The following is a 25,980-nucleotide window of genomic DNA, read 5'->3' on the forward strand; positions in this document are numbered from 1 at the left end:
GCAGCATCGATCTGCTTGCCTCAGGGGACTCCCCGCCCTGGTAACCACAGACAGTCTGGCTGCCTGTGTCCGTGGCTCGGCTGAGTTCTCCTTCCTCCTTCTCTCCTCCAGGGGTTCCGTCCCGGGCTTCACGCCGGTTGACACTGGCCTTCCCTGTCTCTGAAGCCTTCCCTGTGTCCTGGCTGGTGATGACGCTCGGGAGGAGTGTGTGTGTGTGTGCGTGTGTGTGTGTGTGCCTGCTTTTCTCCCTCCCAAATCTCATACCACCTACCCCTACGCACTCTTCCCTCTCACTCCTCCCTGTTGCAACCATTTCACGCTCCTTTTGTCCATGTCTGAGGACAAGGAAGGCCCCCAGCTGGGTGGAGGGGGAGTGGCAGTGGGGGTGGCGGTGTTCCTCTCACGTCCTGGGTCAGGGCCTCACCCAGAGTCGCCCCTCGCCACTCCCAAGGTTCAGGCAGCTGCTTAGAGCGAAGCAGGCCACGGGCGGGGGGTCCTCCTCTCTCTGCGGAGGAAGGAGGAGTCCTTCAGACTCACACACCCTGTCCTGACTGACTCCCTGTCTGGAGCCAAGGTGGGGAAGTCTGCCGAAACCGTGCCTGCTGCCCTCCCTCCCCTCCCCTTTCTCTTGTCAAGCCTTGGACAGTGGAACTAGAAAGGCAACAGAGTCTAATTATTAGTTTGAACCATTGGCTTTGGTTCTAATTCTTCCTTGGCTCTCCTCTCCTCTTCCCTGTAGGGGTTTAGAATGGGCAGGCAACACGCAGATTCTGTTGATGCAGTTTGGGAAGCTTTTAAAGTTCATGGTCATGGTCTAGTGCAGCCGTGGGCAAACTTTTTGACTCGAGGGCCACAATGGGTTCTTAAACTGGACCGGAGGGCCGGAACAAAAGCATGGATGGAGTGTTTGTGTGAACTAATATAAATTCAAAGTAAACATCATTACATAAAAGGGTACGGTCTTTTTTTTTTTTTAGTTTTATTCATTTCAAACGGGCCATAGTTTGCCCACGGCTGGTCTAGTGGGAACTGTCTCTGAGAAACTCCCCTTTCAGGCTCGAGCTGTAGGTGTTTCTGGATGCTTTTGGAGGTGCTGTTTGCACCCTCCGTTTGCCTGTCAGTTGCTTTATTTACTGTTATGAATCTTCTAGGGGAAGAAACCCCCAGCTGCCCTGAAGGAATTCATGGTCCATCTGGGAAAACCCTTAATAAAAGGAGGCAGGATTGCCCTAACCGTTTTGGCTCAGTGGATAGAGCGTCGGCCTGCGGACTCATGGGTCCCAGGTTCGATTCCGGTCAAGGGCATATACCTTGGTTATGGGCACATCCCCAGTAGGAGGTGTGCAGGAGGCAGCTGGTCGATGTTTCTAACTCTCTATCCCCCTCTCCCTTCCTCTCTGTAAAAAAATCAATAAAATATTTTTTAAAAAGGGAGGCAGGATGGCTGCTGTGTAGCCAGTGCTCCGCTCGGCTGCAGACCCGCGGGGGAGGGCAGGTACGGGGCTGCAGGACCCAGACTGTTGAGCAGGAAACACTTGAGCTTGAGTCTTAGGATTGAGTAGGAGCCCTCAAGCGAAAGGCTCAGAGAGGGTGGGAAGGGCAGCCTGTGCTGTTGGGGAAGGTGGTCACCACTTGTGCCAAAGCTTCCAGGTGTGACAGGGCTGCCTGCAAGAGGAGAGCACGTTAGTGTTGGTCTGGGTCCCGTCCCACTGCTGGAGCAGGGACCGCAGCGGGGACAGGGCTGAGCTGCTGTGGGCCCGCTCACCTCGGCCTGGGGACTCCCTGGCAGGACAGCAGGGCGGGGTGCTGACTTGGGAGGAAGGAAGTAGGCAATTCTAGTTAGATTGGGGAAATGTCTGACTGAAATGTCACAGATGAGGTCTTTGTGGCATTCGTGTGAATCTGTGGGCCCTGTGGGCCCTGTGGGCCGTGGGCCATGCATGTGTCATTTGGCCACACGTTTTGACGTCACCATCATGGAGGACGGTTCCTCTGCCGGCAGAGTAGCTAGTCTCAGAGCAGTGCTTGGCTGGGCCCAGCTGAGGCTGTCATTTGGGATCTCTAAGGACCCCGGGAATCATGGCACATGCTTTCTAAAAAATAATCTTAACGTAAAACCAAACATATGACTGTGTTAGATAAGATAGTGCAGCTTAGATGGGTCATGAAAATAGAAACTAGGAAAGGTACACACAGATTTCCACAGCCTTTTCCTTCAGCCCTTGCAAGTCATCAGTCTGGCTGTTCCTCTCAGACACTTTCTCAGCCCATCGGACCTGTGTGGGTCCCTTCTGTCACCATCGGAAAGAGCTGAGCATTCTGCTTCTTGGTCCCAATCCCTCTCAGCCCGAAGCCAAGACTCTGGGGCTCCTTCGATTTCCGAGTTCCTCGGGGGATGAGTTGTTCTTCCCTGGAACAAATCTCTCTGAGCTTCTGACCTAGAGCAGGCTCTTTAAGACGTGGTGAGTGCCTCCGTGCTGAATACCCGCCTGGGGTTCCTGTACCCACGTAGCCACGGCAGAGAAAAGCTAGAGCACCAGGAAGTTGGGGAGGCCCGGGTCCCACCCTCAGGGGTCTCTCTTGCCTTTCACTCCAGGGTTATGCCCTGGAGGCCTTACCAAGTCTGTCCTTCCCTGCTGGTCTCTCTGACCTCCTGGGCTGGGAGGGTGGGTGAGGGAACCCTTCTCTACACAGGGACCCGCGTGTGAGCAGGTGTAACCTATCACCTCGCAGGCTCCTCCTGCAGGGCTGCCTGCCTGCTTGTTGGGGGAGGAATTGGGCAGGGAGAGCGAGGGAGGGTCAGAGCTTGATGACTGTGCCTGTCATTTTCTCTAAAGTCAAATCTGGATTCTCAGCCTGCAGTGTGTGTGTGGCGGGGTGGGGGGGGGGGGGGCGGTGGGTCGGGGGAGGCAGGCTGTCCCTCAAGGGGGAGACCAAAGTTTGCAGGTGGGCTATTGCCTTTTTTAAAGAAAGGCCCTTTTTGTTCCATGATGTTCATGCTTTGTTCCCAGAGGCAGGCTTCCTGGTTGAGTGATGGGTTTTCTTAGTCTGCCTCCCCTGGCGAGGCCAGCCTGGGTGGGGGCAGGCTGAGAGGAGGGCTTGGGCCTTGTAAAAAGTCCCCAGGAGGCCCACGTGGGAACTCCCCCAGACTTCGTCCAAAAGGAGCCCCCTTTGACTCCGGAATCGCCAACAGGCTCTGAGGGATGGGCAAGGCTCCTGAGGCTCCTAGGGCCTGTCTCCCCAAACCCTACAAACGCAGGCATCACTCAGTCTACCAGCGTGATAAACAGGCACATGAAGTTTATAACTGGAGCCCAGGGTTTCAAGATGAATGAGGAGGATACGAGGTTAAGGAGGAGTGTTATCCCTGAAATACCACAGCGGCGGCTGCTGTTTGCCTATGATGAGTGGCCCCTAACCCCCGATGCTTCCTTTCCTGCCTGGTCAGCACGCTGGGCAGGGGTCTGTGTAGCTCCCCGAGTTCTCACCCATCAGCACAGAGCAGAGGACTGTCCTCCCTCGGGTCGCCTGCCCTGGCCCTCCAGGGAGGTGGCCCCAGTGACTTCAGTCAGATTGCTGCCCCAGCCAGCCTGTGGGCATGCCAGCCTGGTTCCCGGGACCCTGCTGTCTCACAGAGGTCCCCGGGGCCCTGTCTTCTGGGACAGGCTCCAGGAAGGAATTTCCCTCTTTGTCAGCTCTTGGGATTCCCAAGGGGTACTTGTTGTTCCTCCAAAGGAAAGATGACCAAATGGGAGTTTTGTGTACGGAGTTTTGTGTACGAAGTGCACAGAGTTGGGTGGGGAGGCAGGGGATGAGGGTCTAGAACAGCGGTTCTCAACCTGTGGGTCGCGACCCCTTTGGGGGTCGAACGACCCTTTCACAGGGGTCGCCTAAGACCATCGGAAAACACATATATAATTACATATTGTTTTTGTGATTAATCACTATGCTTTAATTATGTTCAATTTGTAACAATGAAACTACATCCTGCATATCAGATATTTACATTACGATTCATAACAGTAGCAAAGTTACAGTTATGAAGTAGCAACGAAAACAGTTTTATGGTTGGGGGTCACCACAACATGAGGAACTGTACTAAAGGGTTGCGGCATTAGGAAGGTTGAGAACCACTGCTCTAGAATGTGACTCCTTCCCTTAGTTTCTTTTTCTTTTCCTCCCTCAGTTTCTTGAGACCAGAGGGCCCTTAACTCCCCCTCTGACCATTCCCTCCTGGGGGAGGCCCCCCCACCCCCCACAACACCCCCACCCCCACCCCCGTTCTGACAGCTCGCCCTGGAGGGTGCAGTCTCGACTTTGAGCTTGAAAGGACATTTGTAATGCTCTCACTCTGCCCCCTCACACACACATCCCAGCACGGTCCCCTGTAGGTCATGTGGTTTAGTGGGCGTATGTCGTATTTCAAAAGTTCTGCAAGGAAAAAACATTTACATTTTCTTAGTCATTCCTTCCCAATTCCAATTCCTCCCTCATTCTCAGGAAGTTCTTCCTTATGCCTAGTCTCAGTCTGTCTTGCTGCATTGAAACCCATTTTGTCTTGTTCATCAATCGGTTGTGAGGCCCCATCTTTCTACAACCCTTAAGCCTTTGTCGTCCATCAGCAGGGTCACACTTCTCTGGGGCCATACGATGCTTATCTGTCTTCTCACAGGCTGTCTTCCTTTCTATCCCAGGGCCCCCAAAAGGCTTTGTGTTCCCCTCCCTCGCACAAGAACACAGCTGAATTAAAAAGATCTCCTGAGCAGAGCATGTTAGGAGCGCCTGGCCCTGCCGGTGCAAGGTGCACAGTGCCCCGCACGGCCGGAGGAGGCAGCGTCTCCCCGGGGTCCCTGGGCCTTTGCGTGTGGTTGCCATTCAGGCCCTTTGGTTCCTCCGGCTGCCGAGCCCACGCGGGTGTCTGCGTGCCCAGCTCTCCGTGCCCTGTGTGCTTAGCCTCCAGAGGTGCCAGGCCTTCTCCTGGGCGTCCTGCTCAGGCTGGGCTGATCCGAAGTCTTGCCCTTTGTGCCGTCGTGGGTCCTTCTGTTCTCTCTAAAGCGCTTTGAACTTCGGGCCAGGAGCCTTGGGAGGCTCTGCAGGGACCCTGGGAGGCCCAGGGCTTCTCAGTCTGCACTTCCTCCAGGACTCCCTGGTTTGAATTCCTGTATCTCCAGGATCCTGGCAAATCCAGCCTGGGATCCCGAGCCTTGGGATCCAGGGCCTGCACTTGGAATTCCAGGATGGGCATGAAATCACCTCGCCACCTGACCTGAGCCTTTTGATTGTATTAGTCAGCGGGTTAGTTTCTTTCCAACGTGTTTGTTGGGTCTCAAACTCAAGCCCTTCTCCAAAGGCCTAGGTCAGCCACCAGGACCTCTAGCCAGCATCCCTGACCCATGGGACTGAGCCTGGGCTGGCAGAGAGGATGGTGAGGAGGGGTGAGGTAGTGAACTCGAAGTCTCGGGAGCTGGTAGAGTGGGAGGGGCATAGTCGGCGCCCGTGCGCCCCGGGTGCTTCTGCTGCTAGTGGCTGACCGTGCCCCTTTGTCCTGTTGCCAGGCGGAGACAGCAGCCAATCGTATCTGCAAGGTGCTGGCCGTCAACCAGGAGAATGAACAGCTCATGGAAGACTACGAGAAGCTGGCCAGTGATGTGGGTACCCATGGGTTCCCTGGCCCCAGCAAGGCCCTGCCACCCCACCCCAAGGGAGGAGGGAGCCCCAGAACCTGTACCTTCAAATCCATCCCTGGAGCACAGTCCCAGGCTGGGTGTAGTCCGCGACCCCAGCACAGCTGCCCTGGGGAAGTGTGGGCTCCTCTCTGCCCTCCCACAAGCAGAGAGGGGCTCAGGGGCCAATCTCTGGGCTTCAGAGAGAGAGAGTCCCCAGCTTTTCCTGTGGCCAACAGTGAGCCTGGGCGATCCCTTCACCTCTGCGGGTCTTGGTTTTCTCACTTGCCATGTGAGACTTGAGCAAGGGGGTCTCAGAGGCTTTCCAGCTGGTGTCTGTTCTGTGAGTGTCACTTAAACTGGAAGAGGAGCAGGTCTGGTGCTGGGGGTAGGGGCTGCGGACAGATGGGTGTACTTAGGCTGGCTTCGTGGCTGGGCCCACCCAGGGCACAGGAAGGGACAGGGCCGGCTTTGCTCTTCTGCCATTGACCACATTTGAGTTTTAAGGTTTCACCTGCTTCTTCCTTAAAAGCATTCAGCTTTCTGAACAGCTCAGCCCCGCCCCTTGGTGCATCGGCTCTCCAGCATCGCAGGACCCCAAGTTCTGGGGCCCGAGTTGCTGGGGTGGTCACTGCTCACCATTCCAGCTGGTGACCTTGGCAAGTCACATAGCCTCCAGGGCCTTGGTCACCTCCTCTATAACCGGGGGTGGGTGGAGACTCATAGCCCTCAACCCCGCAGGATTGTTCAGGTGATTTAGTTCGGGAGGCGTGCCTGGCACCTTGCAGGTGATCAGTGTATGTTCTGTCCCCACCTCCACTGCTCCTCCCTCATGTCAAGGGAAACGACCCAGGCCATGTCCTGCCGGTGCCCCAGGAGCCAGTTCTCTTTTGTGTCAGGGACCACATTCTAGAATCCTAGAAGGTCATGATCAAGGACCTCAGGGGACAAGGGTTAACCCTGTCCATGGTATAGGCGAGGAAACTGAGGCCCGGCCAAGCAGTAGACCTAGAACCAGAACTCAGTCTCCTGCTCTTAGTCGAGCCATCTTCCCCCAGGTCTGGTTCTTCCCTGGGCAGAGCAGGGAGGCTGTGGTGCCGGCTGGGAGTTAACATACCTCAGTGGCCAGGGTTCATGAAGCCCAGGTTCTCAGAGGGAACGGCCTGGAACCTGCCCTCGGCCTGGGCGTGGCCTAGGGGGTAGTTGGGAAAAGTGTGCTGTTGGGAGAGACACTTGCCAGCGCCTCCTGTGTGGGAGGGACTTCGGAGGAGAGGGGCGTCGGCCCTTGTCCCTCCCTCTCTCCTGCATCTTCACGCCCTGACCCTCCCCCAGCTGCTGGAGTGGATCCGCCGCACCATCCCCTGGCTGGAGAACCGGGCGCCCGAGAACACCATGCAGGCCATGCAGCAGAAGCTGGAGGACTTCCGCGACTACCGGCGCCTGCACAAGCCGCCCAAGGTGCAGGAGAAGTGCCAGCTAGAGATCAACTTCAACACGCTGCAGACCAAGCTGCGCCTCAGCAACCGGCCCGCCTTCATGCCCTCTGAGGGCAGGATGGTCTCGGTGAGTCAGGGGGCCAGCCTGGGTCCCCACCGGTCGGCCTCCGGCCCTGAGCTGCTCCCATGCGGTGCTGCGGCCGGGCCCGGCCTGCACACACTGCCCCAGAATCATTGCTCCTCCGGGTTACCCGCCAGGCTCCACCTGCACGCAGATGGGGGCGGCTTCTCTCCCCAGGGAGCCTCTTGCTCCTGACCTTTCCAGGCCAGACTTGTCCTTCCAGACCCCTAACATCCACCCCCAACTCCTGGGGACCGCCAGCTTCCCACCCCTCAAAAACCATCTTTGCAAACAGAATGTCTCTTGACATATTGACCCAAAAGGGGCATAACTCAGTAGTGATAGATAATCTTTTTCAAATTTTTAATTGATTGATTTGAGAGAGAGAGAGAAAGAGAGACATTGATTTGTTGTTCCACTAATTTTGTATTCATTGGTTGATTCTTGCATGTGCCCTGACTGGAGATTGAACCCACAACCTTGGTGTATGGGGATGATGCTCTAACCAACTGAGCTACCCAGCCAGGGCCTGATACAGATAATGTTTACTTCCATGGACTCTTGTTTAAGCACTTAAAAAAACAACACATTTATTACCTTAAACAAGTAACAGATTTCTGTGGTAGGCTATTTCTAAGATACAAATAAGCAAAATTCAGAAGCTAGAAATTAGCTATAATCTTACGACCCCATATTAACTTAAAAAATTGGAGGGGGGAGAGATTCTGTTAGTCTTTAAGGGAAACCTAAAGCATGTTTTATTTAATAAACTGCTCTTTTCAAAAAGCTAACACTGTGACCAGATTTTCATGTCATTATGGCATATATGTCACTTTATATGTTATTTCTCCCTCCGTACTCTGGAGGACGGGGGGGGGGGTGGGGGGGGGGTGGGGAGGGGAATTTTATAAGCCAGAGACATATGTAAAAGAAACTTCAAAAGTCCACCAGGGTAGAGCTTTTTGCCCTTTAAAATGGAAGTAACAAGAAGACCTGGGCACATAAAGCAGGAAGGAGGGAATGGGCAAAACCTAGAAACAGCGCTGGAAGGAGGCGGGATCCCAGGGAAGTCGGAGCGAGGATAAAGGCCCCTGACGTGTTTGCTTTTAGGAAAATTGCGGTCCTTTACGGGTTTCAGGCTGAATCGGCGCTTTTAGGCGACCAGAACCAGTGCTGGCCGGAGGGTCTGTGCAAGTTAGGAAAAGTGGCACCCCCCCCCCCCCCCCCAAACCCCCTTGGGCAGATGCAGCCAGGCCCTGGGCACGGGCACATGGTGGGGACCCAGTGAGGGATTCGAGTGGCTCGCAGGCCAGGTTCAGCCCATCGCTGCTGGCCTCATGGTAACTAATGGGTGGCCCCGATGCTGGTTCCCTGTCTAAAGAGCTATGGGTTTGTGTTCAGCACGTACTATCCTCAGACTCGTTGTCCAGGTCAGGGTCCCCGCAGACTCCAGGCTACTTCCCAGAGCCCTTGAGCGATCCAGAAACGTGTTGAATCCTGTTGGAAGTCAGTCCTGGGGCCACAGAAGGCCTTGGGCTCTTTCCCCACACGGCTGAGTGGCCCATGTGGACTCGGACCCCCATTCCCTGCCCAGGAGCCCAGGGCAATACCCATGGGGATGTGTGGGGGTTGGTGGGGATGGCCAGACACGGCCAAGATGGGGAAGAGGCTCCTGGAAGACTTGGAGCAGCTGTGGGCGTCTTGGCGACCAGGTGGGCTGACCGTGCACCTTCCATCCCCGCAGGATATCAACAATGCCTGGGGCTGCCTGGAGCAGGCGGAGAAGGGCTATGAGGAGTGGCTGCTGAACGAGATCCGGAGGCTGGAAAGGCTTGACCACCTGGCGGAGAAGTTCCGGCAGAAGGCTTCCATCCACGAGGCCTGGACGGACGGTGAGGCGGCCCAGCTTTCACGCTCCCCCAGCCCAGCCATCAGCACAACTCTCTTCTCTTGCTTTGTTGGTTTTGTTCTCTCTTACTAGGGCTTTGGCTTTAGGCACGCTCAGTTGCCCCAGTTTTCTCATCTGTAAAGTGGGGGTGATAGTAGCGCCCGTCCGCTCGGTTTACGAGGATGAAGTGAACTAGTACCTGTGAAGCAGCGAGAGAAGTTCCTGGCGTGGTCCAGAGCTAGGCCTGTGGCTGATAGTTCAGGCCACCACAGTGATGTCCCCGAGGCGGGGAGGTTGGGGTTCGAATCCCGACCCTGCCACCTAGAAGCAGTGTCAGTTTAGCCCCGCGACTTGACGCCCAGGTCTCCCTTCCTCATCGGGACCACGCAGGTGATGGTGTGCCCTCCTGGGTTCGTTTCCTGGGGCTGCTGTAACAAAGCGACACAAGCTGGGTTAACACCACAGATGTTCTGCCACAGTTGAGGGCGCTAGGAGTCCCAAATTGGGTGACGACAGGGTTGCTTCCCGTGCCTAGTCCTCGGGTCTGGTGGTTGGCAGCAATCCTGGAATTCCTTGCCTTGTTTCACTCCCTGTGCCTCTGTCGTCACATGGCAGCTCCTCCCTATGTCTCTGTGACTGAGTCTCCCTCTCCTTTTTCTAATGAAAGCACCACCTTTGGATTGGGGCCACCCTGATCCATAAGGACCTCATCTTAACCAAATACATCTGCAAAGACCCTCGTTCCAAATACAGTGGGGCCTTGACTTACGAGTGTCCCGACTAACGAGTTTTTTGAGATACGAGCCCTCTCTCGGCCGATTTTTTGCTTTGAGTTGCGAGCTAAAATTCTGATTACGAGCCAGCTTCAGGTTCCCCACCGCTAGTTGGCGCAGCAAACGTCACAGTGAACACCACAACATCAGCCCAGCATCACGTGTCTCACTCGTTCACTTTAAGATTTGACATATGAGTAATTTGAGTTACGAGCTCCGTCACGAAACGAATTAAACTCGTAAGTCAAGGCCCCACTGTATGGTCAGATTCCGAGGTCTGGGTGGACCTGAGTTTGGGAGGGCACCATTCAACCCAGGCCAGCCCCTCATAGGGTTGTTGTTGCTTAACATTTCATGGCACCTGGGTCACATCAGGAGATGGTAGCCCTGCGAATTTCCCCTCCAGCTTCCCTCCTCCTGCTTCTGCCTCCAGTTTAGAGAAGCAGAGCCCTTGCTTTCCTGCCTGTGTCTATTACTCCAGCCCGGAGGCACTCGGGCTGTGTGTATGTGATTGGCAGCTAAGGTTAACTCCAGAGAGAAAATCTTACCTGGGATAGTCTTTTCCTCAGAACCTGTGCTGCGGTGGAGAGGAGAATGGGGTTGCCCAAATCTTGCCACTTGGCGGGATGTACAGCCGTCTGAGCGGCCCCGGTGAAGACTGGGGCCAAGGTAGACACTCAGTGATGTGCTGCTGCTGATCTCAGAATCAGAAGCAGGAAGTGTACCTTATATACACCCCGTGGTTTTAGTACAACACCCATAAAGGAAAGACTGAAAGGCGGATATAACTAGGTTCCTCTGTAATTTTTTGTGTTGTTATATTATTCGGACTTAAAGGAAGGAGTAGAGGGAAGGAAAGAAATGCCGCATTGGGCACAGCCCTGGCCTTGCAGCCCAGCCTTCGTTTGCCGAGAGGGCTGAGCATCCATGACGGGCACAAGCACGGGGTGGGCGGCCAGGCCAGGTCCCTCCCCGTCCTTCGCTAGTCACTTCACAAGGCAGCTGGGAACCTCATCTGAAAGTCCTGAGAGGTCGTAGGTCATTCCATTTTCCTCCCGGGAAACAGAAACCCAAGAAATGCAAGTCCTGCCCGCCCCTAAAGAGAGAGGGCAGTACATTTGATGGTCGAAGGAGGCCCTGGCCATTGGTGAATGCACTGTGCCTGGACACGCTGACCACACTGGGAGTAATTGAGAGGGGGGTCCCTGCTGCGCTGGAGAAACTATAAAATGGGGTACCCGTTACTGCTTGGCTTGTTTTTTCCTGATTATGCCACGTTGTTTTCTGCTGTCTATAAAGTTAATGTTATGCCCCACACGTGTCCGCATAGTCCGGCATAGCCTCTGTATGCAGCCACTTCTGATGCGTCCCACCATTCATGCTCCATGGAGAACAGCAGCTTTCCTGGCCGGGCCCCTTAGCGGATAACCCGGTTTCTCACACTGCAGATGATTGATCATTGTACAGTGGGCATCCCCGGGGGGGGTGCACCCCTGGAACTGGAGCCCCTGGGGCCCTGATGGGTGGGTGGTCAGATCCCCTGCACCCTGGCTTTAGCTCATCTTTCTGGGCTCAGGCAAAGAGGCCATGCTGCAGCAGAAGGATTACGAGACGGCCACCCTCTCGGAGATCAAGGCCCTGCTCAAGAAGCACGAGGCCTTTGAGAGCGACCTGGCTGCCCACCAGGACCGCGTGGAGCAGATCGCCGCCATTGCACAGGAGCTCAAGTAAGCGTGGCCTGGCCAGGGGCTGCGGGGCTGCGCGGCTGTGGGAGATGGGCGCTGTGGCCCTGATGCGTGAGGGGGTGGGACAGCCCGGTGCCTGGGCAGAAGGTCGTCCCCACAGGTGGGGAATGAGCCAGTGACCCTTCCTGTCACAGGCCTCGGGCCTTACCTGTCACTAGGGCAGGACCAGAGGGTGACCCGTCTTGGCTCTGAGTTCTCCCGGCCTCGGTGGCTCCTGGGTGTTGTGCTTCAGGTGCAGACTGGCATTGCCTCCAGCTGAGGTTGGGGTGGGGACCTTAGAGAGGAGGACGGGCCTTCTTTGGCCTTCCCCCGGTGGTCTCCGGAAAGCAAGGAGTTGGAAGGTTGGGAGGGGCACCTGGGGGGTCTAGATGAAGCGAGCATACCTGGCCTTCCAGCACCCCTGGCGCCCCAGCCTCATGAGGAGGAGAGCAGGCCACACAGGGAGCCTGGGTCACCTGACTTTTCCTGTCTCTTCCCTCCCAGTGAGCTGGACTATTACGACTCACCCAGTGTCAACGCCCGGTGCCAAAAGATCTGTGACCAGTGGGACAATCTAGGGGCCCTAACTCAGAAGCGGAGGGAAGCCCTGGAGGTGAGGGCCCCGGGGGAGACGGGGGCCTGCTCCTGCAGCTCTGCCTGCCCCTTCCTGCTCCGTGACTCCCTTTGCTTCGGGCAAGAATGCTCCACGGGGCCCCTCAGACCTCGCCCAGCCATGGCCTGAGTGCGGAAGGCTCACATGGGCACTGCGTTTGGGCTTTGCTTTGTGGAGATGCTTCCTTTCCTGCCCTAAACCAGATCTCATCCCCCTGGTGTGGTGCCCAGAGATAGCCTGTTCTTTCTGCCTGAGTTAGCCTGGTGCTCCCAGACCTGGGCCACTTGGGGCTGGCCAGGAGGATCTTGGGGAGAGGGGAGGGATTCTGGAGATGACTCTGCTAACATGTCCCTACCCCCACCCCGTTCGGCACTCCTAGCGGACAGAAAAACTGCTGGAAACCATAGACCAGCTGTACTTAGAGTATGCCAAGCGGGCTGCGCCCTTCAACAACTGGATGGAGGGGGCCATGGAGGACCTGCAGGACACCTTCATCGTGCACACCATCGAGGAGATCCAGGTGGGTGCAGCCCCCCTCGCCCCCGGTGGCCGGCTCCCCAGCCGTCCTTGGCCCACCCTCTGCCAGGCCCACTCCTGCAGGCGTCCCTGCAGAGAGAGGACAGAGGACAGTATCCCAAGGGTGCCATAGATTGGAGACCTTTGCGTTATATTTATTCTGATTGGGTGACATATGAAAGATGAGAAAGTTGTGCAGGAAGTTCATGCTCCTATCCCGTCCCCCAGAGCCCCTCTCCAGAGGAAAGCAGTATGGCCACACAGTTTCTGCATATGCAAGCAAATACATTTACTTATTAACAGTCTCCTCCACACCCTTTTCTTATATAAAATAGCTTTTATAATAGACTGTATTTTGAATCTTATTTATTTATTTATTGTTAATCCTCACTGGAGGGTATTTTTTTCCATTGATTTTTATTTTTTTAAAAATATTTTTATTGATTTCAGAGAGGAAGGGAGAGGGAGAGAGAGATAAGAAACATCAGTGATGAGAGAGAGTCATTGATCAGCTGCACCCTGCACGCCCCACACTGGGGATGGAGCCCGCAACCGGGGCAAGTGCCCTGACCGGGAATCGAACTGTGACCTGGTTCACAGGTTGATGCTCAGCCACTGAGCCACACCGGCAGAGCTTTTCCATTGATTTTTTAGAGAGAGTGGAAGAAAGGGAGGAAGAGATAGATAGATAGATAGAGAGAGAGAGAGAGAGAGAGAGAGACACATCAGTGTGAGAGAGACACATCCATTGGTTGTGTCCCGCATGGGCCCTGGCCGGGGCTGGGAAGCTAGCCTGTGATCCTTCAGTGTGTGGGCCAACACTAACCACTGAGCTCACTGGCCAGGGCTTGAACCTTGATGCTTAATTTAACAGACACCTTGGAGCTTGTTGCATATCAATAAACAGCTCCCTTGTTCTTTTATACAGCTGCACAGGTTAGATTGCAAGGGCTTTTGCAAAGTGCTGAGGAAGCCTATGTTGGGGGAGGTCACCTGGGAGCAGGCACTCCTTGTTCCTGACCTGACTGTGGGGTGGTAAGCGCCCTTGAGGTCGCTGCTGACTTCACCAGCCCGAGCAGGAAGCTACTGCTTTGATGGCTCTGCCTTCACCTTCCCTGGCCAGCCTGGCCCTCTTGGTTCTGAGCCATGATAATCCTCGGTTGACGGCTTCAGGCCTCCGGGGGCCCTTCCACCCATCTCTACTCTGGGACCTGCAGGGCTGTCTTTGGTCACCTGGCCCATGGGAGGCACCAGCCCCTCCAGTCATTGTTCTTCTCCTGCATCCCCATCTCTGTCCAGGGACTGACCACAGCGCATGAGCAGTTCAAGGCCACCCTCCCGGATGCCGACAAGGAGCGCCTGGCCATCCTGGGTATCCACAACGAGGTGTCCAAGATTGTCCAGACCTACCACGTCAACATGGCAGGCACCAATCCCTACACCACCATCACGCCTCAGGAGATCAACGGCAAATGGGACCATGTGAGTCCAAGGGCTGGACTGGGCATTGGTTGAGCCATTGTACGTTTCATAAAGGTAGGGATTTTTTGTCCCTTTTTTGGTTGGTTGATTTTTATTTATTTCAGTTTTTCTTGTTATTGTCACATAGTCAAAATTGTCAAGTTAACACTTGGAGTGGGGGAAACGAGTTAAGTCGGCTCGCGTGAATTGCGCGTACTCCGCGGGAGCGGTCTTAACTCGGTTCATAGATTTGCGGTGGAGTGCGGGAAACGTGTAAACTCGGGCCGATTGTAACTGCGTATTACCAAATATTTGTTTGTTTGCCGTTCACAAAGATACCTACCTGCGTATGCGAACCGTTTCATACCCATTGGGGTAGTAGGTATCATAAAAATCCCTGATTTTGCGCGGGAAACCTAAATAATTGCCCGCGCCAGCTTATATTTTGGCGGGAAATTCACCCCACGCCGGAGTGTTAATGAATGACTGAATTTCTAGAGCCGGCCAATGTCTTTACTCCTGTGTGTTACTGACTGGCCCTTCCCTCCTTGGGTCCTCCTTTTCGTCGGAAGTATGGGGCAGGCAGATGGCCCATCCCCAAAGTCCCATGGTTGTTCCTGCCCCAGGTGCGGCAACTGGTGCCTCGGAGGGACCAGGCCCTGACGGAGGAGCATGCCCGCCAGCAGCACAATGAGAGGCTACGCAAGCAGTTCGGAGCACAGGCCAACGTCATCGGGCCCTGGATCCAGACCAAGATGGAGGTGGGTCCCATCGTGGGAGGCAGGAATGAGGCCCCCCCTTCCCTGCCCCCATCCCAGCCAGACAGGCTTGCCCTGTCTCCTCCCAGGCGCAACCTGTGGCGGACTGTGGGTCCTGAGCCTGTGACTGGTCTGCTGCCCCACAGAGGGTATGGAGCTCATGCAAGGAAGCTGGGGGCTGGTCCCAGTGTCTGGTCTTTTATTTTTTAATATTTATTTATTTATAAATACATACTGATTTCAGAGAGGAAGGGAGAGGGAGAGAGAGCCAAAAACATCAATGATAAGAGAGAATCATTGATCAGCTGCCTTGAGCCAAGACCCACACAGGGCACCACTAAAGTCCCACGAGAAAATCCCACAGCAGGATCAGTGCCTGGGTGGCTGACTTGGCTTACCCTTGTGGCTTACCTGGCTGACCAGGCCTCTTCCTTCATTATCCCTGCACCTAAGCAATGAGTTTGGTCAAGGAGGATGGTCTTCCCAGAGAGAGAACTGAACCTCAGGCAAGCGCGGCACTTTTCGCTGAATTGTGTGGGCCAGATGCGGCGGGGAGGGCTGTAGATCAGGGGAGGGATACCTCTTGGGTTAGAGCATGGTGTCCCTCTCAGTTCCTTGGGGGCAGAGCCCAGGTTGAGTTCACAACTGTGTCTCCCCTATGCCCCCCCTCCCTTCCCCACCTGCTTATCTCATTGTGCATAGTAGGTGCTCAGGAAACATTTCATTTGCTGTATTGATGTGAGTGCACAGAATGCTTTCACAGAGTTTGCTTATATGGATGAAGGGTCAACAGAAATGGGGATTAGGCCTGGCTCACAGATGGGTGGGGTTGCGGTGGGCATCTGAGGAGCAGAACACAGGAGCAAGGTCCCTGAGGTGGGTGGAGAGGCGGGGTTTCATCCACTGATAGTGCTTGTCCCACTGCTGTGACGCTCTTTCCGTGCCAAGGAGCACACACGCTGCCTGTGTCCAGCTCCGGGCTGACTAATTACCCCAGTGGGCTCTCAGGTCCTGGGGTGGGAACTAAGAATCACCTGAGGGTTTGGCCAGTGGCATGGGGGCCCCAGTCTCCACCCCAGGGGCATAGAGTGGGGTGGTCTGATGAGGGCCTCCTTCCCGGGTGAGCAGGAGATCGGGAGGATCTCCATCGAGATGCACGGGACCCTGGAGGACCAGCTCAGCCACCTGCGCCAGTACGAGAAGAGCATCATCAACTACAAGCCCAAGATCGACCAGCTGGAGGGCGACCACCAGCTCATCCAGGAGGCGCTTATCTTCGACAACAAGCACACCAACTACACCATGGAGGTGGGTGTCTGGGCCCTGTTGCTGTCGGGGGAAGCCCGATCCCCTTCCATTCCCCTTCCTGGGCCGGGGCAGGGGGAGGCCGTCATCTTCCCCGGAAACTGGCCATAGTAGGATCAACTCTTGCTTTGGGGTGAGGGGGCACTCGCTTCTCACCCCGGGAGCTCTGGGTCTTCAGTGCTTTCTGGGTTTCCCAAGGAGCTTGTTGACATGCAGATTTCCAGACTCTGCCTCCGGAATTCACTGGGTCTGGATGGGGCTCAGGATTCTAAATTTTTAACAAGCCCTCCCCTTCTTCCCCCCCCCCCCCCCCCCGCCAGAGATTCTGATACTGGTCTCCAAACACTGCCTTAGGTACCTGCATTCTGAATGCTTACTTGTTTTGACCATGAAAGCACATGTGTGTAGTTCTGGAGTTGGATATTCAAAGAATTACCTAGTTTTTTAGCCTTTAACCCTTCCCACTACCAAATTTTCCCTCCTTCCTATCGGACCCACGCTGGCGGTCCTGGCTGGTCTCTGCTGTCCCAGGTAGAAGCCACCACCCTGCCCGCGCTTCCCCCTCATCCTGTGGCTCCTCTGTCCTGGAACCTTGTTCCCGTTCCCCTGCCTCTGCTGACACTGAATCGCACGGAAGGCCGGTTTGATTGCTTGGACCATTCGATGGTCAGGGGAAGGGGTGGCGGGGGCAGCCTACCCTGACTGGCCCCTTGTCCGCATCCAGCACATACGCGTGGGCTGGGAGCAGCTCCTCACCACCATCGCCAGGACCATCAACGAGGTGGAGAACCAGATCCTGACCCGGGATGCCAAGGGCATCAGCCAGGAGCAGATGAACGAGTTCCGGGCCTCCTTTAACCACTTCGACCGGGTGAGAGCCCCCCCTGCACGTGCTTAGAGCAGCCCCAGCCCCTGCCCCAGGGCCCTGGAGGGCACTGCCCCAGGTGTGGGCAGCCGAGCTGGATCCAGTTCCTGGGCAGGTGAGGAGGAGGAGGAAGGAGGCAGCACCTTCCAGCAGCCTGCCCTACTCCGCATTGCACGATGCCGGCCTTAGAAAGCCAGTTCTCGTGTCCCATGAGCCTCTCTGCTTTTCTGGAGAGACAGCTCAGATCATGGGTGGAGAAAGGACCCTTGACCCCTGACCTTTGCTCTCTTACCCTGCAGCTTCAGCCCTTGAGAGCAAGGCTGCCATAGCCTCATGGGAAGGCCTTTTGCCTCTGGCTGTAGGGACCTTCCCCTGCCTCTGCCTCAGGACAGAGAAGTGGGGGCTCCCTCCTGCCCCACCCACCCCCTGGCACAGAGTTGTCAGTGCTGGGTGCCCCTCCCAGTGCCCCGGGGCTTCGGGATGACCACATGGGAGGGGAGGGAGCATGGGGTTAGGTGCTGCCCATCACCCTGCCTGACTGGGTGAAGCCCTCCTGGAAACTGGGGTGGGGCATCGGGCTGGAGGCGGGCTGGGCACTTGTGGGGGCTTCTCACCCCCGTGGCTCATTGTGCTCCCTCCTGGCCTGCTTCCCGGAGCAGGGCTGCGTGTGCCGGGGAGAGGGCACTCTCGGGACCGTGTCCGTGTGTCTAACCATGTGCACTTTTATTTCCCTCCTCCCCACCCTGTCCACCCTCCACCTTCTCTATCCGCATGCCTTCGTCCCCCTGTCTCCCTCACATGCCACCCTCCCCTGGGGCATGGCCCACCCCTCCCCTCACGGCCTCCACCTCCCTGGCACCGCATGGCTCGCTGCCTGACGCACGGCGGCCCCAGGATCACTCCGGCACGCTGGGTCCCGAGGAGTTCAAAGCCTGCCTCATCAGCTTGGGTTATGATATTGCCAACGACCCCCAGGTACTCGCCTCCTGCATGGAGCACGCTCAGGGGTGGCATCCGGGGCAAGAAATAATGCGTATTTCTCCTTTTTCTCTTCTCTGTCTGTCCGGATCTCCCCGTCTCCCTTCCCTGTGGGCCCTGGGGCTCACCCTCTCCTGCTGTCCTCGCCTGGCCCGCGTCGGGCTCCTCCCACTACTTCGACCTCTGACTCTGCCCTCGGTTCTTTCCTGGGAACCTGCTCGGTGCCCGCCTCCTCTCCTCGCCGTTCTCCATCCTGTGGACGGACCTTTGCTCTCCCTGCTCTGCCTTCCTCCTTCCTGGACATTTTCCCCGGATGTGTTTTACATCTACTCCTCCTTTATTTCCTCTCCCCTTCCTGACCCCGAAACCAAACACCTCGTCCTCCCCTCCGGCCATCTGTGCCCTGTCTTCCTTGTGTCTCGATGCCACTGTCCCTACAGAAGAAGACAGGCATGATGGACACGGATGATTTCCGAGCCTGCCTGATCTCCATGGGTTACAACATGGTAATGTAAACCCACCCTCTGTCCCGGCGAGGGGCAGCCAGCTGGCCGCAGAGGCCACGTCCTCGCCGTGGCAGCCTGGATGCCCTCAGGCCAGGGCTGCCCTCCCCAGAGGGGGCTCGAGGCTCTGGTCCTCGGGGAAGAAGCAGCTTGAAGGCAGGGCCCAGGCCCGGGCCTGTGTGTCCTGGAGGTCTGGCTGTCCCACCGTCGGTGCCAGTTTACCTTCTGGTACTCACTGTGGACATAGGCTTTCTCACTCCCACCGTGGACGGCTGGGCCGAACTGAGGCCAGCAGAAGGACTGCTGGTTTGCGCGTTCTGGTACGAGGCATGGAGAGTTCTGCCATTTCCCTGTGATGGCCAGCCGAGCCTGCTGCCGCTCTGCATTGCCCAGGCTCCTCCCCCGTCTTCTCAGCTGCCTGCCCTCGTGCAGGCCTTCAGAGCAGGGCAGGGGCCTTCGCGGGGCAGCCAGGTGACTCCTGGGCCATGCAAAGTGCAGAGCATGGGGCTGCCCAGCACAGGAGTGAGACCTGGGCGTTTGGAGCGGCGAACCCAGGAGTAAATCCCAGCTCCACCATCACCAGCTTGGGGGCCTGGATGAGGCGAGGGGGACCCTGCAGGGCTGTTGGAAAGGTTACATGAAGGAACTTACAAATCCCAGCTCTGCTCCCTACTGCTGGCTGTGTGACCTTGGGCAAGTCACTAAGCCTCTCTGGGCTGCATGTTTCTCATCTGGAAACCTGATGGAAGTAAACACCTGCCTTATGTGGCTGTGGTGAGGGTTAAATGACCTAAAATATGCACAGCACTTGGAATAGTGCCTGGGGTGTAACATAGGCTGTGTGGGTGGAGCTGGTGATGTCGTCATTATTATCAGCATTATCATAGTTGGCTCCAAGGGGAGCCGGGCATGGGGAGGGGTGGGAGCCCTGAGCGGGGTCTTCACTGTTGGGTGTGAAGAGGCTCCTCATGCCCTCGGGACAGCCCAGGTTGTGCCTCCTCTTAGAACCACAGGCTCCCCGAGCCCCCGGGGCTCCAGGTCCGTGCGGAGTCTCAGCAGGCTGTGTGGCTCAGAGGCTGACAGGCCTGGGGTGGCTCTTCTCTCCAGGGAGAGGCAGAATTTGCCCGAATCATGAGTATTGTGGACCCCAACCGCCTGGGGGTAGTGACATTCCAGGCCTTCATCGACTTCATGTCCCGGGAGACGGCCGACACAGACACAGCAGACCAAGTCATGGCTTCCTTCAAGATCCTGGCCGGCGACAAGGTGCGTTTGCTGGGGGGTGGGTGCCCTGCCGGGGTGGCAGGCCCTGGCTGGGCGCTGACCTGCGGGAAGGTCGTGAGCACCTCCACTGCCCTTCAGGGTCCCGCCCGGTCCCACCGTGCGGACGTAGACATGTGTGTGCAGAATGCCCCGTGTATATCCAGGACGGGAGGGGCTGGCGGGGCGGCCGGTGCAGTGACGCTCTCTCCGCAGAACTACATCACGGTGGACGAGCTGCGCCGGGAGCTGCCGCCGGACCAGGCCGAGTACTGCATCGCGCGGATGGCCCCCTACACCGGCCCCGACGCCGTGCCCGGTGCTCTGGACTACATGTCCTTCTCCACGGCGCTCTACGGCGAGAGTGACCTCTAACCCGCCCGCCCAGCGCCCTCACCCCGGCCCTGCCGCCCCGCCCTGCTCCCCGCTGCCCCCTCCCGCCTCCTGAGCTGGGGCCCACGTGGCCTCCAGCCTCCCTGCCCGCCAAGTGACAGTTTACAAAATTATTTTCTGCAAAAAAAAAAAAGAAAAAAAGTTATGTTAAAAAAAGTAAAAAAAGCAAGACAAAAAAACCGCATATTTTATTATAGAAAAAGTATTTTTTTTCTCCACCAGACTTAAATGGAAAAGAGGAAGAATTAACTATTTGCACCAAAATGTTTTGTTTTGTTTTGTGACATAGGAAAAGAACCAAGCACAATGTTATATTCCATCCTTTTTATCGATTTTTTTTTCTCTATCTGTTCCATCTGCTGTATTCATTTCTCCAGTCTCATGTCCACCTTGATGTGGGAAAGGGGAGGGGGGGTTCATCTTGTCGAAAGGCACATTGGTGCATGTGTGTTTGCTAGCTCACTGTCCATGAAGATATTTTATGATATTAAAGAAAATCTTTTGAAATGGCTGTGTTTTAAGGAAGAGAATTTATGTGGCTGGTCTCATTTTTAAGTCCAGAAGTGTGGTTGACCTCCTCCTCATCAGCACACTTTATTTTATTTTCGTACTGCCCATTAAAAATGGTCAGGGATAAAACTGGAGTGTGGACAACCTTGCTATTGCTTGGCACGGACCAATTAAAGCAACAGTGCTCCACTGGCAGCTCATGGCTTGCTCCTTGCTGTATTCCAGAAGAGTGTGTGTGTGTGTGTGTGTGTGTGTGTGTGTGTGTGTGTTCGGGTGGGGGTGGGGGGGCGGTTCAAGGATGGTGTGGGGCACCCATCACACTCCTAACGTGTTTTTGACCCTGGCACATTCAGTCTTCTTGCACTGCAGTTTCTTCATTTGTTTCCCACAACATCAAACTGCTCTGTGATATCTGTATGCCCCCATTTCTCTCATTTTTGCCATCAGACAAATTGAGTGGTCTCAGTAAAGGTCCTCTCACCCCCTGCTATTCAACATGTCCCATGGACAGCAGCTGTCCAGCGTCACCCGGGAGTTTATTGGAAATGCAGATCCTCAGGCCTCACCCAGACCTTCTGAATCAGAATTTGCTTTAAAATATATATATATATATATATATATATATATATATATATATATATATTTAGAGAGGGAGAGAGAAACATCGATGAGAGAGCAGAACATTGACAAGCTGCCTCTTGCATGCCCCCTACTGGGGATGGAGCACACAATCCTGGCATGTGCCCTCACCAGGAAGCAAACCAGCAACCTTTTGGTGCATGGAAGGATGCCCAACCAGCTGAGCCATACCAGCCAGGGCAGCACCTGCTTTTTAAACAAGATCCCATGCCGAAGCCGGTTTGGTTCAGTGGATAGAGCGTCGGCCTGCGGACTGAAAGGTCCCAGGTTCGATTCCGGTCAAGGGCATGTACCTGGGTTGCAGGCACATCCCCAGTAGGAGGTGTGCAGGAGGTAGCTGATCGATGTTTCTCTCTCATCGATGTTTCTAACTATCTCTCTCCCTTCCTCTCTGTAAAAAATCAATAATAAAAAATATATATATATATTAAACAAGATCCCAGGGGATCTGGGTGCACTGGCTCTAGCTTCTCCTGTTTTTCCTCCTCACCTATCTCTCCTCCCCGAAGCTATCGATGATGTAAATAATAATAGTGCAGTCAGGTACAGAAATACAAATTAGCAGCTGAAGCCATAGGTCTGTGTTCCAGTTATGGCTGTGTCTACTAGTTAAAACACTTTAGTGTAGCAGTTACAGGGAGCTGGGGCTGGGGTCTGCCATTGCCAACATGGGGAAACCATCACCATCCTCTTAGGTATCCAGTGGGGTAAGAGCGCCGGGGGAAAGTCAACACGTTGAGCTCCTAGAATATTAGTACATATAAATGTTAGCTGTGGCCAATCTTACTTTAAGTTTCAAGGGGTTCCGTTGAAGAATCTCAGAGAACTGTTAACATGATCTGTCCCCTCATTTAAGAAAATGAAGACTTGGTCCTGGCCAAGGTAGTTCAGTTGATCAGAATGATAACGCCAAGGTTGAGGGTTTGATCCCGGTCAGGGCACGTACAAGAATCAACCAATGAATGCATAAATAAGCGGAACAACAAATTGATGTTTCTCTCTCAAATCAATAAACTTTAAAGAAAGGAGGATGAAGACTAAATCAGAACGTACTGCACTGGGGCCAACCATGAAAATCTTTGGTGTGAGGCCCTCTTGTTGAGGAATTAGTTCAGTAAGTTTCTGGAATACCTACTGTCCTGGGAAAGGGTCCAGGCAAGGGGGCTGCTCAGGAGGAAGGACATGGGGAGATGTTAGCATTTGCTTTGGGAAGTATTTGTGTAGGTTTTACCTATAGAAGGTAAAATGTCTAGTCAATGCCCATAGTGGATCTGCTGTGGCTATAGCTCCCCACAGCACAGGCCAGAGCCTGGTCCCAGATCAGAGTCTGTGGGAGGAGGTCCATCCCAGAGATCCCTTGTTAAGCTACTAACTTGCAAGTCCAACCGAGGGCCCGGGGTTACAGGGGTTGAGGAGAGGGGGAAATGGTTCCAACCAGAAAGTTGCCTAAAACCAGGGTATAAGCACATTAACATGCCTCAATTGTCAGAGGTCTGAGCAATCAGCCTCCCTCGGTGCTCACTTAAAAAGAATGTGTAATAGTCGTTAGAATGGAAATGGGTTTGCATTCTACAATTGTCAGAGATGCAGTTGAGTTTCTCAGTGTTCAAGGGTGTTTATATGTGTGCAAATGACTATAGTTACTTTAAATACATTTTCAATCTGTTAAAGAGGTAAAAATTTGCCCTGGCCTGTGTGGCTCAGTTGGGTGTCGGCCCGTGCACTGAAGGTTGCTGGTTTGATTCCTGGTCAGGGCACATGCCTGGGTTGTGGGTTCCATTCCTGGTAGGTGGTGTGCAGGAGGCAGCCGATCTGTGTTCCACTTTCATATCGACATTTCTTTCCATCTCCCTTCCTCTCTCTCTAAAAATCAAGACAAAATCTTAAAAAAAAGGAAGAAAGAAAAGGTAAAAGCTTAAAAATCTATTTCTAAAGTTTTAAGGCCATGCACATTTTGTTATACTGATAACGTATTTTTTTTCTGTAGAAATATCTCTGCTTGTCCTAATTAGTCACACATTTAACACATTAAAGGCCCCCAATTAAGCCCATTTGCAAACATCATTAAATTCCTTTTAAATATTTTAAACATATTTCCAAGTTTTAATAAATCTTTCTAGGACATCAGACTGCCAGCCCAGGCAAGATTCAAATCCAAGCAGCAAAGTCTTGCTCAGTCCAAGGCAATTGAAATATTATAAATGTAGAAAATCAAGTTCTCTGGAGCAGTTCAAAGCTTTTCGAGGTTTACTGACAATTCTCCAATACCTCCAAAATTAGAATTGCACACTAATTTCAATTACACATTTCAGATAAAAACCACAAAACTGAATACAAGCCAGGTTCTCTTAACGTGTCCAAGCACCCTAAGTTATTCCACTGGTTGCCATGACGTGTACAAAATCATGCACCAAAGTATTAGTAGTAAGAGTTTGGTTTACTTATTTCTAATCAGGTGGTTTTTTAAGTCCCCTTACAACTGGGTCCTGGTTTGGGGGGTGGGGGGTGGGGTCAAAGGTTACAATCCTGATTCTCTATTATATCGCTCGCAGATTCTAAACCAGGACACAAGCTGAGTCGCTCACTTCCAGGGAGATGCCATCCACGGCCCAGGCGAGTCGTGGCGCTGATTCTAACACACTGTCTGCTATGTCCCCAGGGTCCCTGAGCCCATGCCTTTCCTCTGGCATTTGTTCTGCAACCCATGGCGTCACTCCCCCAGGCATCTTGGGATTTTGCCCCTGCCCAGTTCCCATCCCGTCTTCTCCACCTCACTCTAAATGACTGGGTAGGTGCAATTCTCTACCCCGACCCAGGCGGCAGTCGTTTCTGCATCCATGGGGTCAATTCGTTGCCTCTCTCTTCTGCTTGTGTGGAGCACGCATGTCTTTTTTTTTTTTTTTTTTTTTAAATATATTTTATTGATTTTTTACAGAGAGGAAGGGAGAGAGATAGAGAGTTAGAAACATTGATGAGAGAGAAACATCGACCAGCTGCCTCCTGCACATCTCCTACTGGGGATGTGCCCGCAACCCAGGTACATGCCCTTGACCGGAATCGAACCTGGGACCCTTCAGTCCGCAGGCCGACGCTCTATCCACTGAGCCAAACCGGTTCCGGCAAGCACGCATGTCTTATATGTCGACCTGCCTCTGCCCGTATGTGTATAGGGACTGGGTTGACAGCTGTGTGAAGGCTAACTAAAAAATAGCTTCTCTCTGGCCTGTCAACCTTGTACCAAAATCCTAATGGCTGTTCTGAGAACCTGTCGCCAGGAATGTGCTGTGTCCTCCACCACTGGGCCAGCTCAGAACTGTGCCCTAGACATGGGATCAGCCACTGGGCTGGGTTGCCGGGACAGAGCAGGTTGGAATGCTGTGAGGCCACAAGACGAGCGTAGCGCGTGGGCAGCCTCTGGAAGCTGGGAAAGGGCAGGCAACGGTTCTCCCCTCCAGCCTCTGGAAGGATCCCAGCCCTGCTGACCCAGTTTGGATCTGTGACCTCCAGAACTAGCAGACAGCTTTGTGTTGCTTCACCCACTGCCATCTGTTGTGGCCATTTGTTGTAGCAGCGGCAGGAAACTATATGTCCAGGCCTCTGGCAAGCCCGGCTGCCCCCATGACATCAGTGCCCCAGCTTCAAAGGCCTGAGCTGGCCACTCTGGTCGCTGGGAGCTGCCTTCGCTGCTGAACCAGAGCCCCTAACCCTGAGAATGCTAGTGCACAGAGTGGGGGGGATGAATGCTACAAAGCCCTGAACCCCCACAAAAGGGCCAGAATGATGGCTCAGCAGAAGGTGGGTGGGCTGGTTAGTGGCACTGGGTTGAGGTGCTGAAAGGTTGTGGGCTAATCCCTGAATGGGCAGATGACCTCACATGGAGACGGTCCCCAAGGCCACAGGATACTCCCTTACCCTCAGACTATACCAAGCTTACGGGGACAGAGCAGCACTGCCACTGAACACCCCGAGGGACCCCATCCCGTGCAGTGCCCCGGAGGGTGACAGAGGACGCACACCAGCCCCTTTCACACCCGGACCCTGGCAAACCTATAAGCCAGAGATGGAAGCATACATTGAGGCCCAGAGGGCCCAGAGTTTCCAGACACCCCCTACCCCTCCTGGAAGGGTCCTCAGCTAAACCACAGCTCCACAAGTCACTTTGTGACCCGAGAGGCTTTTCAAAGTCCTGTGTGTGGTAGGGAAGCCCCTGTCCGAAGTGCAGCTAAGGCCTCAGCAAACACAGCTATGGGGGTGCAGTGGGCCCTTTGCCAGAGACACAGACCAACTAGCCAGCTTACAGACAAAGCGGACATAAGGTTTTGGGGTGTCTCACAGAACCCCGAGCTAGGCAGCAGCCCCGCTTCAGGTAGGGAGCAGCTGCAGGACCTGGAAAACCCTGGGGAGCTGAGAGCCTGCATTCTCTCACCCGCGTGTGGGCTTCACTCCTCTCCCTGCCCAGCTTTCTCTGGCCACGACCCCCGTGGTGGGAGAGGCCTACCCCCCAGTGCCCCAGGGCTTACATTTTCTCTACACAAGAGGCCAGTCTCAATTCCAAGTTTGCAGGAGCCACCTGG

The 25,980-nt window shown here is 54.7% G+C and overlaps 1 protein-coding gene across 4 annotated transcripts in view; it reads left to right on the top strand.

The window, feature by feature from the left end:
* The window catches only part of ACTN1 (actinin alpha 1), a 114,722-nt gene extending 93,760 nt beyond the window's left edge, over positions 1–20,962 (top strand). For 2 of the 4 annotated variants that reach the window (XM_070417750.1, XM_070417724.1), the window contains 14 exons: positions 5,556–5,648; positions 6,996–7,226; positions 8,965–9,112; positions 11,458–11,608; positions 12,110–12,218; positions 12,598–12,738; positions 14,034–14,216; positions 14,822–14,956; positions 16,082–16,261; positions 16,983–17,129; positions 18,018–18,098; positions 18,542–18,607; positions 19,712–19,870; positions 20,081–20,962. In XM_070417750.1, the coding sequence (XP_070273851.1) occupies positions 5,556–5,648; positions 6,996–7,226; positions 8,965–9,112; positions 11,458–11,608; positions 12,110–12,218; positions 12,598–12,738; positions 14,034–14,216; positions 14,822–14,956; positions 16,082–16,261; positions 16,983–17,129; positions 18,018–18,098; positions 18,542–18,607; positions 19,712–19,870; positions 20,081–20,239 (1,983 nt within the window). In that variant the 3' untranslated portion in view covers positions 20,240–20,962. The remainder of the gene's footprint in view (positions 1–5,555; positions 5,649–6,995; positions 7,227–8,964; positions 9,113–11,457; positions 11,609–12,109; positions 12,219–12,597; positions 12,739–14,033; positions 14,217–14,821; positions 14,957–16,081; positions 16,262–16,982; positions 17,130–18,017; positions 18,099–18,541; positions 18,608–19,711; positions 19,871–20,080) is intronic. The other 2 variants (XM_070417731.1, XM_070417740.1) reach the window with 2 other exon arrangements.
* Positions 20,963–25,980: the final 5,018 nt, after the last annotated feature.

Source organism: Myotis yumanensis, unplaced genomic scaffold, assembly GCF_028538775.1.
Source record: "Myotis yumanensis isolate MYYU_CA2020_CCGP unplaced genomic scaffold, mMyoYum1.0.hap1 SCAF_1, whole genome shotgun sequence".
Classification (NCBI taxonomy): domain Eukaryota; kingdom Metazoa; phylum Chordata; class Mammalia; order Chiroptera; family Vespertilionidae; genus Myotis; species Myotis yumanensis.